General features: G+C 50.7%; 1 protein-coding gene across 1 annotated transcript; it reads right to left on the bottom strand.

Moving 5' to 3' along the window:
* Window positions 1–383: 383 nt before the first annotated feature.
* On the bottom strand, window positions 384–14,035 carry TLCD2 (TLC domain containing 2). Its single transcript, XM_025918109.2, has 5 exons — window positions 12,972–14,035; window positions 6,849–10,933; window positions 6,307–6,389; window positions 6,020–6,102; window positions 384–5,455 (listed from the first exon to the last, which is right to left on the bottom strand). The coding sequence occupies exons 2-5, from the start codon at window positions 7,016–7,018 to the stop codon at window positions 5,003–5,005; spliced, it is 789 nt and encodes a 262-aa protein (XP_025773894.1). The 5' UTR covers window positions 7,019–10,933; window positions 12,972–14,035; the 3' UTR covers window positions 384–5,002.
* Window positions 14,036–17,935: the final 3,900 nt, after the last annotated feature.

The following is a 17,935-nucleotide window of genomic DNA, read 5'->3' as shown; positions in this document are numbered from 1 at the left end:
TTGTTGTGAGGCAGAGAGAGACAGAGAGACAGAGCACGAGTGGGGGAGGGGCAGAGGGAGGGAGACACAGAATCCGAAGCAGGCGCCAGGCTCTGAGCTCTCAGCACAGAGCCCAACGCAGGGCTCAAACTCACCAACCGTGAGATCATGATCCGAGCCCAAGTCGAACGCTTAGCAGAGTGAGCCATCCAGGTGCTCTGGGTTTGCTTCTTGATAGTAGAGGATCTTCCAACACTTTAGGGCTTTGTAGGTCAAAAAGTTGGTGCCAAGACGAGACCTTCCCAAAGCAAAGCTTCCACAGTCCAGCATTTCATTATAAATCAGACCGCCATTGGAACCAAGAAAACATGACTCAAAGAAACCGCATACATAAAAGACTGCAATTATGTGCATAGCAATTTATTAATTTATGATCAGGATAGTGTTTCAAGACTATAAAATATCAATGTCTCCCATCCCGGAAGCCACTCCCTTGTGCCAGAGGACAAATAATTCATCAGCCAATAGCTTGGTAGGCATGGAGTCAGTCTTGAGGGCCACTTCACTAGGCCATGGTGAGGTCTGACAGGTCACTGCCACGGTGACCCAACTCATTGTACCAAATGCAGCATTTGCCAACCTCTGCATTTTTGAGTTTCTCTTTTCTAGGGACCCAACTGACCATGTCTCTCCAATTCCCATCATCTATATCTGGTCCACACCATCTATAACTGGTCTCTGTGATGAGATATCTACTTAATCAATTACAATCATAATGCAGTCTTGCCTTCCTGAAGTTTCACTGGGTCACTGTGATGAAAATTTGTCTGATTCCAAATTCTTCAGGTGTTTGCTTATGTCCTACCCCTACCTAGTAGCTAATCTTACCCTTCCTGTACAAGTTTTACTAGTTAACCCACAGGAACAGCTATATTTCCATAATGGTCAAGGTCTTGACATCTCTCACAAGATACTATCAATTAGTCACTTGAGGAGTACTCGCTTGAACCATAAACTTGTGTCGGCGGCACAAAAAAACATGCAGGGCTTGGAACAAATCAATATTGACTTCAACACATACTTAGGGAACGGATTTCTTCCGTGAGTTTGTCGCATTTCTTTTGCTTTGAAAACTCAAGATGGTGTTTTTGTTAATGAAGGTATTCAGTTAAGATGGCAAATTAAGTTTTGAAGATACTGCTTCTATCAAGGACAACCTCTCTGACACAACTCTGTTTTGTTTCTGTCTCAACTTCTATACCTTTGCCTCTCTGGCTTTTGTCTGATTACATTTGATGTCTCTGCTCTTATTGTCTGCCTGTGTTTGCTTCCAACTGTGGCGATTTCTTCTCAGCCTCTATGTGTTGTTCTTTCCCTTTGTGCTTTTGGAAATTTTTAAGATTTTCAAATTTTGGGGGTGCCTGGGTGGTTCAGTCAGTTAGGCGTCCAACTCTTGATTTTGGCTCAGGTCACGATCTTGTGGTTCGTGAGTTTGAGCTGCTGACAGTGCAGAGCCTGCTTAAGAGCCTCTCTTTCCCTCTCTCTGTTTGTCCCCCAAATAAATAAATAAATAAATACATAAACTTAGAGATATAAATACATAAACTTTTTAAAAAAAGATGTTTTAATTTTGTAAAGGAATCTCTAGTCCCAACATGGGGTTCAAACTCTCAACCCGGAGGGGCACCTGGGTGACTCTGTCAGTTAAGCATCTAAGTTTGGCTCAGGTCACGATCTCACGATTTGTGAGTTCGAGCCCTGCGTAGGGCTCTGTGCTGACAGCTCAGAACCTGGAGCCTGCTTCAGATTCTGTGTCTCCCTCTCCCTCTCTGCTCCTCCCCTGCTTGTGCTCTGTCTCTCTCTCTCAAAATAAATAAACATTAAAAAAACCCAAAAAACAAAAAACCTCTTGGCCCTGAGGTCAAGGGTTGAATCCTCTTCCAACTGAGCCAGCCAGGTGCCCCACCCACTTTGTGCTTTAATGATCTCTGATGGGTATCTGTCACTATCCCTCCTTCCTTTTTTCCCTATCTCTATTCTTTCTTTTTTCTTTCTTTCTTTCTTTCTTTCTTTCTTTCTTTCTTTCTTTCTTTCTTTCTTTCTTTCTTCATCTGTTCCCTCCTTCTCCTTGATTTTTCCTTTGGATGTTTTGTTGGTTTGGTTTGGGGCATTTTTGTTTGTTTTAGATTTTATTTATTTTTTAATTTTTTTTTAATTTATTTTTGAGAGAGGGGGAGAGAGAGAGAGAGAGAGCAAGTGGGGTAGGGGCAGAGAGAGGGGGACAAAGAATCCAAAGCAGGCTGTGTGCTGACAGCAGAGATCCTGATGTGGGGCTCAAACCCACAAACCCTGGGACCACGACCTGAACTGAAGTTGGACGCTTAACCAACTGAGCCACCCAGGCACACCTAGATTTTTTTTTTTTTTTAAGTAATATCTACACCCAGCGTGGGGCTCGAACTCACAGCTCTGAGATCACGCATCCTCCATCAACTGAGCCAGCCAGGTGCCCCTTCCTTTGGATGTTTATTTACTCAGTCTGCTCCCCTCTCCACCCACCCCTCCCCCTTCTTTCACTCTCTGTGGTTCTCCTCAGTCCCTTTGCCTATTCTTCTATCTCAATTTACATCCCTGATTCTTATTTTTCCTCATCTTCCTACCAGTCTCTGCCTAACAGTTCCTGGCAGTCTCTGGCTTTGTGTTATACAGTGTAGCCGTTTGTCCTTTGTCTTTCTGTCCCCAACTCCACATATTTCCTACTTTCTTTTTCTGCCAGTGAATCTTCCCATTGAGTGCCTCTTCACCTTCTGTTCTTTTGCTTCTCAGCTCCCCTGACGAATCCCCCTCAGCCTCTATCTCCACCTCTCTCTTCTCTCGCTCTGCGAACCTTTCTAAAGGCTTCTATTACCTCCATCTCTCCTGAGTCGGGTCGTTCCTCCTTGTCACTCACTCTATTTCTCTGTCTAAACCATCTGTGCCTTGCACCCTTGGGGGCCCTTCCTGTCAGCTTTTATACTGATTTTCTTCATCCTCTTCGTTTATGACCATTTTACCAGTTCTGTGACTGCTTCCTGTCAGCAACCATGAGGGTCTTTCTCAGCGTTTCTGCCAAAGATTCCCTGTCTTGCCCTCCATCTGTCTTCACCTCTGTCTCTTCCATACAGGTGATCCTTTTATTTGTCCGTTGATCTATGTATGTCCACTTCTACTATCCCTTTTCTCTAGCTCAGCTTTGGGGCAGGATTTTTTTGTTTTAATTTTCCTGTCTCTTGCTTCTGCTCATGTATTTTTTCTGTGGATGATTAAGGGTTATCTCTTTCTGTCCATTGCTTTGTAGAATAGTAAACTTAATCTGCTCTACACTTCCCATAACCTGGCTGTTCTGCCTGAAGAAAAGAGATTTTGTGTGGTGAAAAACAAAAGCGCAGCAGAAGTGCTAGGGGAGAAAGGAGAGGGAGAGCTAGCAAAGGAATCCTGGAAGGGAGTCAGATACACCTTAGTCCCTCTGCAGCCAAGTGGAAGCTTTCCCTCATCTACTTCTGCCTCTGCCTTCATTCTTCCATGAAAGACAGGGCCTGGGAAAACCCTATAGTCGGCACCCAGATCAGGTGTTTGAGTCCCTGCCGTGGCTCTGGGCTTTAGTGCTGTCCTAAGAAGACAGACCTGGTGGGCACCTGGGTGGCTCAGTCGGTTAAGCATCTGACTTTGGCTCAGGTCATGATCTCGCGGTTCTTGAGTTCGAGCCCTGCGTCGGGCTCTGTGCTGACAGCTCACAGCCAGGAGCCTGCTTTGGATTCCGTGTCTCCCTCTCTCTCTGCCCCGCCCCTGCTCACACTCTCTTTCTCTCAAAACTAAATAAACATTTAAAAAAATTAAAAAAGAAGAATCTGCATTTTCTTTGAAAAGATCAGAAGATACTAAGAAAATTTAAAAGAAAGATGCTGGACTTCTTAAAAATTATGAAGGCAGGGGCACCTGGTGGCTCAGTGCGTTGAGCATCTAATTCTTGATTTCGGCTCAGGTCATGATCCTAGGGTCGTGAGATTGAGCCCTAAATTGGGCTCTACACTGAGTGCGGAGCCTGCTTAAGATTCTCTCTCTCTCTCTCTCTCTCTCTCTCTCTCTCTCTCTCTCTCAGTGCCTGGGTGGCTCAGTCAGCTAAGCGTCGGACTCTTGGATTTCAGCTCTGCTTGTGATCTCACGGTTTGTGAGATGGAGGCTTACATCAGGCTCTGTGCTGGCAGCACGGAACCTGCTTGAGATCCTCTCTCTCTCCCTCTCTCTCTGCCCCTCCCCTGCTCGCATGCACTCTCTCAAAATACAGAAACATTACAAAAATATTCTCTCTCTATGCCCCTCCCCCCCACTCTCTCTCTCTCTCTCTCTTAAAAAAAAATTTTTTTTAAGGCAGTAGAACTAACATTAAGTACAAACACAGTAGTGTGGCTTTGAGAACCAGAAATATCAGCAGCAATTGTAGTGGCCCAGTTCTTCTGTCTCTTGGTGACTATTATGTCCACCCCCACTGGCTACTGATAGCACCTGTGTGGCCTCCTCCCATTGCTAGAATTTGGTCACAGTTGAGGTCTTTCTTCCTCTGACCCCACCCCCTCCATGCCAGATCTCTCTGATCCTAACAGGACCTCACCTTTCTTCACCTGTTCCCATGCTAAAGCAAAGGATTTCATTGGTAGTTTCATTTAGCTTCATGCCTCCTGCCACCTCTTATTGGTAGAACTGGCTGTACCTCTTGAGTTAGTCTGCTGGACGAAGCGGTCATCTGATGATGGGATTCAGTGAACAATAGCCCAGGATCCCGGTTTCCCACCCATCATAAGCATCAGCATTTCTTCTTAGATCCTAAGAATGGGGAAGGGTGTGAGTTAGCCGGAAAAGGAATTGAGATACTGAAAATTCCTTTCGGTCCTTACCCCATCGAGGGACAGTGCACTGTAGACCACCATGTCCTTGTCCTGGCCATGTCTCCCCCAGGACTGGCCGGAGAGGAGCCTGACGCTTCTCTCTAGTCTTTCAGGCTGAGAATGGAGCCATCCCTAGTGACAAGCTCACCATCACAACATCTCCTTGTGTCCCTGGTTTCCTTGTGCCCAGGGATGGGCGGGCGGTGCCGAGACCGTAGGACATCACTGACCAAAATACGGACACCCAGTATGATGCTCATGGCACCCACAGTCACCAGTCCAGTTCCACCAAGGATGACCAGAGCAGGAGGCACCTGGTGTTGCTGCCGGATCAGCCACAGACTTATCCACCCCAGAGGCACCAGGCGGAAGAGGGCCAGGGTGGCCAGGGTGGCCCAGCTGGCCATGCTGAAGGCCAGGGATGGGGCCTGGTGGGAAAGCAGCAGCAATTTTCGTAGGTGCAGGCAGGCAGAGTTCAGCTCCAGGAGCAAAGACACCATAGAGAGGCCTACATAGTGGCTGGACAGAATGGCGGTGCTGAGGCAGCTCACTACCTAGGGAACAGGGGTCAGAGGTCAGAGGACCTTCCAGGAACTACTGACCATCATTGCCAACATCTCAATCCCTAAGACAGGGGCTCCTAAACATTTTGTGGTATGCTATCAAAAACCTGCCCTTTAGGCTTACCCTTACGTTGGGGCCTAAATGGCATTAAAATAACTCTTCCATAATAACCCTCGGCCCAGAGGTTGTCTCCCCTGGGGCAGCAGCAGCGTCTGCACAGTGTACCCCCCACCCCGCCCTGATTTCCAATCCTGGGTTTTGATGCCCCATCCCCACTCCCTGTACTGGGACTCCCCCTTCTCAGAAAATCTCCCTATTCAACATTTCTGCAATCTATGAGCCACCTGAGGGAATCCAAGCTACCTAGGCAGTGCTCAGACTCCAGCTGTGGCTAGCAGTCAATCCTCTCCCCCCAAACCAGCCCAAAGTTGGGAGGATCAAGCCCCAACAGGGTCAGAGACTCTGGAAAGTCACTGGACAGAAACCTGAAGAGAGATTGGGGACCCCCACCCCGAGCACACCACCCTTCCTGTCTCCCTTTCCCCAAGTCTCACCACCAAATGATGACAGAGAAGTTCCCACGCCTGGCCCAAGGTCTGGTTGCACAGCATGTCAGCTCCATCCGCCAAGAAATAACCTATGGGCATGGTATGAGGGGGAGGACCATTAGGCCTCCCCAAGTTGTTGTACCTCTTGGAGAGGAATCTTCATCCCCTCCTTTTTCCAGGTCTTTAGTTTCCTTCAGCAAAGCTGCCAGAAACATTTGAGCCCTGGGGACCTGGAATTACCATCCGGAAGGTTGTTCCCCACCAAGCCGGCCCAACCTTCCCTGCAGACTCACCCACGGACACAGCCACCAGCACCAGGGCCCAGAACGGGTGGCCGTGAATCGGGTCGGCAGCCATCTGAGGGTACAGCGAGAGCCTGTAGGAGATGGGGGACCATAGTCAGCATCATGCAGACTCAGACCCCATTCTCCCGTTGTGCACGCTCACCCACCCATTCACAGCCCCCACCCAGTGTCAGACTTTCAAGGTCCCGCTTCGAGGGAGTGAAGCCTACTTGGAAAGAAGAGAAAAGGAAAGAGAAGAGACGAGAAGAGAAGAGAACAAAAAAGAGAAGAGAAGAGAAGAGAAGAGAAGAGAAGAGAAGAGAAGAGAAGAGAAGGAGAAGGAGAAGGAGAAGGAGAAGGAGAAGGAGAAGGAGAAGGAGAAGGAGAAGGAGAAGGAGAAGAAGGAGGAGAAGGGAAAAGGAAAAGGAAAAGGAAAAAGGGTTGTTTAAGGTCCTGCTTCGATTCTTGAAGGTGCCCCCATGGGTTTTTTAATCTCAACTTTCGACCGCTCCCCCTCACCCCGGTGCCTCCCGAACCTCTAAGCCCCGCACCCGAGCAGCGCCCCGACCCCTGTGAGCAGGCTGTGCACCAGGGAGACACAGATGTTCCGCCACTTCCAACGGTCCTGGGCAGCAGATCCCGGCGTGGGCAGCAGCTGCAGCGCCCAGTGCAGCCCCCGGAAGGCGGCGAAGGAGGCGCCGGTCACAAGGAGCCCCCACATGGCCTGGCAGGTCCGATTTAGTCCCTTGGGCGCCGGCGCTCTCAGCTGGGACGCACCCAATGTCAGCTGCGGGGGCTGTGAGTTGGTTTTCGCGCAAGAACGGGTCTTTGGCTTCCCCAGCCCACCGCGCCTTTGGAATCCGCTTTAACTTTTCTAGGCTTCGACCACGCCCCCATCACTCGGCTAGGTGGTGATTGGAGCAGCCGGGGAGCCACGCCCCGGAGCTACAGCCAACAGATCCTGTCCCGCCCTAGGGTGGGTGGCGGGTTGGGGGCTCCTGGGGACCACGCCTTGCAACGGAGCTCAGGGGGACTTCCAGGCTGTCAACAGGGTTCTTCCCCAACTCCTGTGTCCCAAACCCTTCGAAACTCCCGAAATAGGTCGCTAAACTCACCTGACACCCCCAGAGGCCCCGCCCCATTGTCTTTCACCTCCTCTTCCCTATACTAACCTTTCACCTGCTGGTCATTCCACTCTTGGCACCCTCACCGACCTGAAGGTAGAGGCCAGCGCACACCCACTCCCACTTGCTTGAACATCGCCACCGCACTGCCCCACATCACCCCCACCCCGTCTCAGCTGTGGGGGTACCTCATTTCCTTCGAGCCACCCTTTCCACTTTCCGAGGTTTCCAGACCTTTAACACATGGCAACCCTATTAATCCCAATAGTCCTGTCCCCTTACACAGTGCCTTCAAATGGAACAACAGCTCCCATTTTGGAGAAGCGACCCGCTGGGGACTCCTCCCCCCAACCGCTTTTGGGGGCCCTACAGAGGACCCTTGCTATTAGGAGGGGAGGGAAAAGGAAACCACTTAGCACTCAAGTCTTGAAAAGCACCCCTCCCCCCAGGGCTTGGTACAAGTTAGGTGAATAGAATTCTCTCTTCCAATCTGAGGTGGCAAGGAGAGGTCACGCAGGGTCACCTCCAGGTTGGGGCAGAATCAAAGAGAAAATCAAAGACTGATAGGATTCTAGAACCTTTCAGCCTGGAGATAAAATCTTCCCCGACGCCCCCACCTTCCATCTCCTGAAGAGTGACAGGTTTTTACTGTTTTCCTTACTCCACACCACACCTCTTCAGCTGGCTGAAAGCCAGCAATTCAGAGAGCTGTTTCTCGTAGGTGGAGAGGGGTAGATTCCAGCTACTTACTCCTGGAGAATGAAGTTCTTCACATTCTCACAACCCCTTTTCTTCACCAAAACCCCATTTCGTCCAAGGGGTTAGGGGCATCCCTTCATTCCTCCACACCCACCTCTCCAAGTTTTTAAAACAATTACACTGATTCTTCTAAATTTTATTTATTATATGAGAACCATACACAATGTAGAAAATTTTAAAATAGAAAAGCCAAAGAGGAAAATCACAATGATTTTGTTCCACCATCCAAAGATAATCACTATCATTAACATTTAAGAGTTATGTCCTTAGTCTTTATCTGTTTTATATATACAAGAATATACCCATACTAAAAAAAATTGAGATCACATAATACACACTATTTTCATAACCTTTTTAATATTCAAAAGAGCATTTTTCTTTCCAGTCAAATGTTCTTCTACATGACTTCTAATGGCTGTGCAGTACTCCACCATCTGGATGGATATACAATGATTTACTTAAGCAATCCCCCATTGCAAATTTTCATTACAGCAAAGAAGAAGTGAATTCCCAATCAGACAACTGCTTCTCATTTTTTCTATTGCAATGCTGGGGTGAGCATCTTGTAACTGAATCTTTAATTATTTTCTTAGGATAAATTCCCAAGTGTAGAATCACTAGGTCAAAGGCGATGGACACTTTTAGAGTGTTTGACACATACTACCAAACTGACATCCAGGAAGGCTATACCAATTCGCACCCCCATATGCAAGGTATGGGAGTGTTATTTTAGTGCTCCTTTGCCGATACTGGGTCTTCTTCTTTTTATTTTTTAAAATATAGTTTGCCGAGGGAAAAATGCTTTCAGCTATGCTTGTCTTTCTTTAATTACTAATGAAGCACACATTGTTTTTCATGGTTTTATCCATTTGAATTTCTTCTATGAATTCCCTACATATGTCCTTTCACAGCTGGTTCTTGCTCCTTGAGGCTGCTTTATATCACTCTATAGGGTAGGGTGTAGAAGTAGGAGGATGAAGCAACAGGACATTTTAACACAGTCTCATATCTCAGGGAGGTAGTGACACTGGAGAGAAATAGTGAATGAAGCCAGTGGCCGGGAGCTTGTTCTTGATGGAGGCTGGCCGTCCTCCCTCCTCCTGGGGTGCTCCTGGCCTTTATGGGTCCCCTCTGCGGGGTGCCCAGACAGGGCCCTGTGCTCTCCGGGCCTGGTCCTTCACTGGTCTTCTGCCTGCCTCTGTGTTCCCAGGCTGCTCTTCCTCATCTCTGCTCCATGACGGGTGAGGATGGCAGAGCCACATACCCAGGGCTGGAGGGAGACACTGTGGCCAGTGAAGCGGAGAGGGGAAGAAAGGACGGAAGCAATGTCCAGGGACAGAACAATCTTTGTTGCAGCCTATGAGTGGACCCAGTCTACCCACCCCCTCCACCGCAGTCCCACACACATCCAGCCTAGGCTGCAGAAGGGTGGGTTCAATGATCTACTCTCCCCTAAATCTCTCTCATAAGTGGAGAAAAGGACCCAGCTACCTGTACATCTTGTGCCCCACAGCGGGACAGCTTTCTGCAGCCCCTGAATTTGGCCACCTTCAGGCAGGGAGGCTGGGCCACGGTTGAACCACACCAGAGCCTGAGCCCCAAGAGTTACATGGCATCAGGAGCCAGGGGTGCTAGGTTTACACAGCTTGATTCCCCAGAGGGGGTCACATCCCACAACCCATCTCGCCTGGTTGCTGGAGAGAATTTCCTGCCTCATAAGCCTGAGCTGAGTCTCACAAATTATCCTGGAAGGTAAAGTGAGAGAAGAAACAGAGGAACAGCAGTTGGAACCCCATCAGGGGCTGCAGTTCTGTTTTGGGTGGCAGAGGAAACCTGGGGCCACCTTTGTATGGTGGGAAGTCAATGTAGAGACTGAGCTCCTCCAGCCCCTAGCCCTGCTCTAACTCTAGCCCCCTCCCTCTAATCCTCCCCCCACCCCCAGCTCCTGGGGTTGTGTTGGTTAGGGATGGGGGGAGGGGCAACAGCTTATATGAAAAGCTGTTTTGTTCCCACCCACAGGGAGAAGAGAGCCCAGGCTCTGAGTCTGCACAGTAGGCCTCTGATTCCCTCCCGCACATTCAACTGTATGATTCTGCATCTCACAGGTGTTGAAGCTGAGGCAAGAGGCCCAAGGGTCCCACATATAGGTGATTTATCCCTGTAACTGGAGTCTAGGCCAGTCTGAGGAAATACAGGGAAAGCTAAGAGCATGGGGTTGACTACTCAGATGGGAGTTTCAGTATGACCTCTTCCCTGAAGATGAAATTTACTTTGGACCTCACCTGGAAAGGCAGTAGGAAAGAAAGGGAGACAGGAAGGAGGGTCAAGAAAGACATCTGAGTAAAGGTGTTGCCCGTTTTCTTTGCTCCCATTGTCTTCCCTTTGTCACACACTGATGTAGACCAACTAACCTTGGGTAGTCACAGCCATCTAGTCCCCAGCCCAACGAGGGTCTCTAATCTACAACCGTTCTCTCTTGCTGGGCCAATCTGGCTGAAGGGTCTCCAGCTGAACAAGGTTCCCTTTTCCAAAAGGCATCACCACTCCCGCTGTTCTGACCTTCCCAGCCCCAGTTCCGTCACCTTCCAGATGAGGGGGAAAGCAGCTCCTTCTCCTCTTCCTCCTCCTCCTTGAAGCCAGGGGCAGAGGGCAACAGTTCTTCAACTGGCAGCTTTAGCTGGGTCAGGACATAAAGCTTGCCACTGAAGAACTACTGCGGCTCAGCCAGTTGAGGATGTGGGAGGGACAGGCTCCTAAAAGGAAAGGGAAGAAAAATGGGAAGGATCTGAGCAGGGCCATGTCACAGGGACACTGTCCCACTGGCATCAAAGTCCAGCTCCAACAGATGCTCAACCTTGTAACAAAGGGTTCTTGGCTTTGACTTGGGCCTGCAGGAGCGGTTAACTTCAGTGAGAAGCAAGAGGCAGCTCTAAACATACCTCCTTGCACCTCTTTCCAGAACTGAAGGCTGTAGAGACCCAGGCCTGCTCTCACCCCACCCCCCACCCCTTGCCTCAGCTACCCACGGAGGGCCCCTCCTCTTCAGCATTCAGAGAGGGCAGGACTTAGAACCTTGGACACATCCCACCAATCGCCCAGGTACTTGGTGAGAAGTTGTACCTTAGGTCCAAAAATGTGAGTTCAGTGATCAGCCCAACTGACTTGTTCCCAAAGAGTTCAGCTAGAAGAGTTTTGGGGGCCTACATCTGGGGAAGAGTAAGGAAGTGTTTGGAAGGTCAGCAGAGGCTCCAGGGACTGTGAGGAGAGGACAGGGGACCAAAGGCTGGAGGGGAGGGAGGTATGGGCAGGGTGGATGGGCAGCTTCCCCAAGACTCTCAAATGCCAGGCATTCCGCTTGCGCATTCCGGGTACATCTGGTATGAATTCCAGGCTGTCTGCCGGCCCCTCCATGTCTGAACTTTGTTCCAAGTTCCAAGCCCCGCCCCCACAGTTCCAACGCATGAATCAGCAGGAAAAGCCGGGCCCTGCAGCATGGCCCAGGGAGGGGGCTGGGGGCGTGGCAGGCTAGAGGGCTGTGAGCTGGGGAGGGCGGGTCTGTGCTGACACTCAGTCCAAGGGCATGGCCCATGCCAGTGTGAGCGGCCAAGGCGGTCTTGCTTTCAGACTTCTATACTCAGAGGATAAGAAAGACTAGGGTGGGGGTGGGAGGTTTTCAAATTACAAAACCCTCTTGGGAGACATGAACTTTGTGGTATCTTCCTTCCCCCAGGTGACCAGTCCAACTCCTTCCCACTCTCCTCTGTCTGAGCCAGCTCTGTTCAGCCCATAGGACTCAGCGGCTGCTCAGAGTCTGTGCCAAGCAGGTGCCCTTGGCTGCAGGGCGGGGTGGGCCCAGGGCACTGACCCTCTGACCAGCTGCTCCATCAACCCTTTGGCACCCTGACAATTCCTAGCCCAATCTGACAGCCAGGATGACAGGCCAAATGAGTTGGAGGCTGTAACTAGGGCCGGAGGGAGGTGGGGGCGATAGCCTAGCGAGAGGCCATAGGGAGGGGCCAAGAGTTGGCCGAGAGGTGGGGAGAGAGGGAGCCCAGTGATGACTAACCCAGGCGCCCCACCCAGTCAGCCGGCTTCCCAGGCGGTCAGGGCCAGGCCTGGGCTAGGGGCCCCACAACCGGACATGCTGGGGGGAGGTGCAGAGGTGACCTTCTCTGGGCCCAAGACGGCCAGTTAGGCTGGGGAGGGGGGGTTAGAGTTTCCAGGTCCTCCTCCAGCCCGCTTCCCCCACCAACCGCGGTGAAACCCTAACCTTTGGGTTGCATAAGGCCCCCGCACCGCCGCCCCCTACTCCTCTCCCCTCCCCCCTTACATAACATCCCCTGGAGGGAACGAGAGGAGGGGCCGGCCCGCCCAGAGACCCCTTCCCTGCCAGGGCGCTCAATTGGCCCTGACCCACTGACTGCCAGTAAAGGAAAACTACCTCCTCACTACCCGCCGGGTCCAAACCCTCCGCAAGCTAGAAGGCCAGTTCTCATATCCTTTGACCAGGGGGCGCCCAGGTTAGCTGCCCCCAGCCCTCCAGCTCCTCGTCTCCCTTTTAGCCACTCTGCAAAACCTTCCGCCACTACTGCTGTCCTGGCTCCTTCTTTAAACCTCCTGCCACACTACTCCAGTCAGTTCAGGCCCCTCTGCCCCAAAGCTCCCCTACCCCCGCCGCCCCCTCTCCCCTCCCCCGGAAGGGCAGGGTGTGGCCACCAGGACCCTACTTTCCCCCGTTACCCTGTTAGCACGGTTCCCTCCTGTGCGGCGGAGACCCCAGCTCACACCCACCTGGTGCTGGGTGGGGGGGCTGCTGAGGGTAGGGGAGCAAATCAGTGCGTCCGTCCCCCACGGCCGGCGGCGCTGTGTCTTCCCTGCGCCCAGCACACACCGGCTCCAGGCTCCGATCAGCTGGCGGCGTCGTGACGCACAAGCTGCGATTGCACCGCCCAGGGCCAATCACCGCCCACTGCTGGGCAGCATGACCACACCCACTCTGGGGCGCCAGCACTTCGCCCAGGTCCCGCCTCTCCGGCCGTCTTAGCTCTGATTGGCAAGGAGGCCACCCCTTTGCCTGGGTGAGCTGCGCTAGGCCACGCCCACCAACTCACGAGCTCACCAATAGGTGAAAGGGTGTGGCTGAGCCATAAGCCTAAGACAGCTTGCTTTGAGGAGCGCTACGTCAAACCAGAGTCCTAAAGAGCAAAAGGAAGTAAAGGCGTGTGTGTTTGCGTTGCACACTGGTCAATGTAGTTCTCGGTCTGGCACCTCGTTCCCAGAATCCAGCGCGCTCTGTGAGTTGGCATTTTTAAACTCCTCTCCGAATCCATCCTGGCGAAGTTCTTAAAGGGCTACAGCCCCTCCTTTTTTGGGCCGTGCGTGCTTGTTTTAAACTACCCCAAAATGGATTCGCTGACCTCTGCGTATGAGGCGATAGTTCTTTAGGGAAAGGTGGAGCAGGCGAAGCAGGAGTGGGTAGAACTGAAGATGGAAATCAGCCTCCCGGGCAGCAGACTCTTCCATTGGATGACTCTTGAGGGCTTTTGGGGGAGGAAAAACTGTCCACCTCTCCTCGTCCCAGCTTTCACTGGAGAGATCTAGTCCTCCTCTCCTGGCGGGCTCTTACTAACCAGGAGATTTTTCTTGTAGAGTAGGTCTCGTCCCAGTCGCATAGAGGCAGAGCCTCTCAAGCAGCAGCTTCCTAACAAAAGATTCATAGTACAGTCCTCACTTGAGGGTAGAAGCAAGACTAGTGGTGGGAAACTAGGGGATGGGTCTTGCCAGAGTGTCAACTGGTAAGTAACCCCATCCTCCGCCTAATACCCCTATTCTGTCCCGCCCTCCAGAAGCCTTTCACTGACTCAGGCCTACTTAGGAAGAGATTTCAAAGGTAGAGACCAATGGGGAGGCTGCCCCTTTCTCCAGGGGCCAATCAGAGCCTAGGGGGGCGGGGGATGGGCAAAACGAAGAGGAACCCAATGACTTGGCAAAAGCTGCTAAACCGCTTTTTTAAAGGGCCGAGTCTGGGACGCGTCGCAATTTATCACCCCCACCCCCGCCCGTTCCATAAAAGAGAAACGTGTAGACAGGATCCGTGACTTTTCCATAGACTCCCAGTTGAGTATGAGGATACCGAAAAGGATCAGCCTGAGGTGAGAGACAGTTCCTCTGTATCAAATACAGGCTCCACCAAGTAATTGCTGTGGTTCCTAGGAACTCCAGAATTCCCAGCCTGTGTTCAGAACAATGTGCCTTTAAGGAAACTTCCTGCCTTCCACCCCAGTAACAGCTGATTGCTGGAAAGTGTGACCTCAGGGGACGAATCAGCTGTTACCACATCCTCCTCCTGGCCTGCCCTCCTCCATCCCCTTATCCCCACCCCACCCCCCACCCCCCACTCTACCTCCGCCCCAACCCTCCTGGGTCTTCAGGAAAGAGAGGAGATGGAACCCTAAATATGGGGGACCTGCTTGTATGTTCTTTCCTCTTTCACTCCAAGACTATCTCCCCCCCTCCAACCCCCCATCTGCTGTTTAGCTCTTCAGAGGTCTGAGCTTGGAACCAACGGTATTTCCTGTCTGCACAGCCAGTTCACACTCAGCTCATACCCGCCTTCCCAGGTCTAGAAGGAGGCCAGTATTGGGGAGGCTCAGAATGGTGGCTGGCTGGGTGTGTGGGTGCTCCAGGAATGGTACTGGGAAAGGTCCAGCGAAGCTGCAAACCAAACCTAGAGGAGAGGAATAGCCATGGAAAGAACGCTTCCTGGGGCCAGAAACCTGCTCCCCAGGCCATTTGCCCCCTACTCCCTACTCAAGTTGCCTTATTCCTTCCCACACTGGGACTAGCTAATGGGACTCTCTTGGCTTCACCCATTCACTCCACTTATAACTTAGATGCCACCTGGCCCTTGTTTTATTTACACTCTCACCCTCCACAGCAGGCGTGCTAATGTGGAGCCTCCCAGAGACTGCAAGTGGAATGCACTGATCCCAGAAACCAGAGGCTTTGGCTGGGCAGTCCTTCAGGAAGACCCAGGTAAATATTTTTACCCCAGCCCTGAGCAGGGAGTCAGGGTCATTCCAGGACAAGCTTAGTGTTAAGTCCCAGGACTGACTTGGCAAGGTTGGGAGAAACTGAGCAGGGCCTTGGCCAAGCTTGGAAGAAAGAGGAACCTCACCAGCTGCCCCCATTATCCATTATCCTTACAGTGGAAGTCTCATTCCCTTCTTATCCAAGACCCTCGGAGTAGGCCCATGTCCATTTTGTTCTGCTAACTCTCCATTCCCCCTCACCCCTCCCACCCCATTGGGCAAAAGTACAGGCTTTGAGTCCAGGGTTTCTCAACCTCAGCAGTATTGACATTTTGGGCTAGATAATTTCTTGTTGTGGGGGCTGTCGTTTGTAGCATATTTTAGCAGTATCCCTGGTCCACTAGATGGAATAAGCAACACCCCCACCCTGCAGTTATGACAACCACGAATGTCTCAGGACATTACCAGATGTCCCCTGAGGGCCAAAATCTCCCCCAGTTGAGAACTACCGAAATCAACAAACTTGGATTCAGATTCCAGCTCTTACCAGCTCTGAACTTGAAGATGCTCAACATCTCTGCACCTCAATTTCCTCATCCACAAAATAGAGTGAATAATAAATTCAGAGTTTATTGTAGGGATTAAAAAAGGATTATGTTGTTTTTATTAAAAATTTTTAAAATGTTTATTTTTGAGAGAGAGAGAGAGAGAGAGAGAGAACACACATGAGGGGGGAGGAGCAGAAAGAGAGGAGACAGAGGATCTGAAGCAGGCTCTGTGTTGACAGCAGAGAGCCCAGTGAGGGGCTTGAACTCATGAATGGTGAGATCATGACCTGAGCTGAAGTCAAATGCTTAAACCTGGGTGGTGCCCCGAAAAGGATTATGTTCAAAAACACCTAGCACAGTACCTGGCCCACTGGCCCACAGTTGGCACACTAAATGTTAGCTTCCTTCACTTTTCTCACTGCCAGATCAGCAAAAACTAACCTCACTCAGCATGGGCTGACTGCCGGGGCAGCTGCAACTTCCCTGCTTGACTATCCAAGCCATGACCTCCAGGAAACTCAATATTGAAGTTGGCGAAAGGGAGTGGCTAATTTGGTCCCAGATTCTCCAAAGCCCAAGGGTGCTTGGGTTGGGATTCCAGGGAAATTTGGGAATTGAGCTGTTACAGAGCATTATATCAAGATGTGGCCTGCAGATTGCCTGCATCAGAATTAACTGGGGTGCTTGTTAAAAATTTGGGTCCCTGGGTCTCATTCCAGACTACTGAATCAGAAGTACATCATAAAGTTTGAAAACCACTGTTTTAGGCCTCAGGTTGGGGAAGGTGTCAGTGCCCCAGAAATCTTAGTGCCCAGCATTGTAAGGACATCCTATTCAAAGGAAGAAAAGAATTCTTAAGGTTAGTTACACTCAAGGTCATTGTTGTATTGCAAGCCAAAACCACTAGAGGGCAGGGCATACACGAACTTACAGAAAGAAAAAGTAGTGCCTATTCAGACTAGGTAAACAAACCCGAGCAAAGACCAGGTGGACCCAATTTTATTGGTACTAAGAAGCAGGCACTACCCACTGACCATCAAAACCCGTTCTCTGGCCTCAGGTACTCAGACCAAAGTTCGGGATGCGAGATTGTCAAAGAACGCCTAATTTCTCAGGTGAAAAAATAAAACTTCAGACCAAGGAGCACAGTGAACATTGGTTTTAGAATGAGATACTTTGGGTTTGAAATTTGGCTCTACCAACTCTTAGCAGTGTGACCTTGGGCAAGTTGCCTAAGGTAGTCAGCTTCCTCATCCTAAATGGTTATAAAAATATCTCCTTAAACAAAACAAGATATGCAAAGTGTTAGCCGGGTGCCTGGCTCCTAATCAGTGCTCCATGAATGATGGTTGTAAGTTATAACTGCCCAAGGCCATGTGAACAAGCACATCCGGGGCTCCCACTGTATCTTCAAGAGGATGCAGATTGAATCAGATCATAGCTGAACCATTTGTTTCCTCTCTAATTAGGACTGTAGTTTTTCTTTTTTTTTTTTTTAAATTAAAAAACTGTTTTTGGGGCGCCTGGGTGGCGCAGTCAGTTAAGCGTCCGACTTCAGCCAGGTCACGATCTCGCGGTCCGTGAGTTCGAGCCCCGCGTCAGGCTCTGGGCTAATGGCTCAGAGCCTGGAGCCTGTTTCCAATTCTGTGTCTCCCTCTCTCTCTGCCCCTCCCCCGTTCATGCTCTGTCTCTCTCTATCCCAAAAATGAATAAACGTGAAAAAAAAAATTAAAAAAAAAAACTGTTTTTAAGTTTTATTTATTTACTTTTGAAAGAGAGAGAGAGCATGAGCAAGGGAGAGGCAGAGAGAGGGAGAGAGAGAATCCCAAGCAGACTCAGTGCAGCACAGAGCCCGATGTGGGGCTCGAACCCATGAACCATGAGATCATGACCCGAGCCGAAATGGAGATGGATGCTTAACCGCCTGAGCCACCCAGGCGCCCCGGGACAGTAGTTTTTCTTGAGTGCCTTTATGGATTCCTCCCTCTACACCAAACTCCTACTTGAGGCAAAATCTCCTAGGAGTGAGACTCAAAAAAACAGAGCCAGTGGTTTTGCTACAATGTCCTCAAATGGGTCAGAACCGAGACCCCCGGATAGTTTTGGCACCAGCTGTCTGGTTTCTGCTCCCTGTCCTGTGCTGCACCGTTCCCCTAGCCAAGGTAGCAACTGCAAG

This window comes from Puma concolor, chromosome E1 (genome assembly GCF_028749965.1).
Source record: "Puma concolor isolate L17-30 chromosome E1, mPumCon1.1.hap2, whole genome shotgun sequence".
Classification (NCBI taxonomy): Eukaryota; Metazoa; Chordata; class Mammalia; order Carnivora; family Felidae; genus Puma; species Puma concolor.
The sequence above is the reverse complement of the archived record's forward strand: the minus strand, read 5'-3'. Positions and strand labels throughout refer to the sequence as shown.

Bases quoted from the DNA above. Each gene is read 5' to 3' on its own strand.
- TLCD2 (XM_025918109.2), bottom strand. From the start codon at position 7,018: ATGTGGGGGCTCCTTGTGACCGGCGCCTCCTTCGCCGCCTTCCGGGGG. The intron at 6,390-6,848 runs GTGCGGGGCTTA...CATCTCCTACAG, and splicing joins GGGGTCGGGGCGCTGCTCGG to GCTCTCGCTGTACCCTCAGA. The intron at 5,456-6,019 runs GTGAGACTTGGG...CCTGTTCCCTAG, and splicing joins TTCTCTGTCATCATTTGGTG to GTAGTGAGCTGCCTCAGCAC.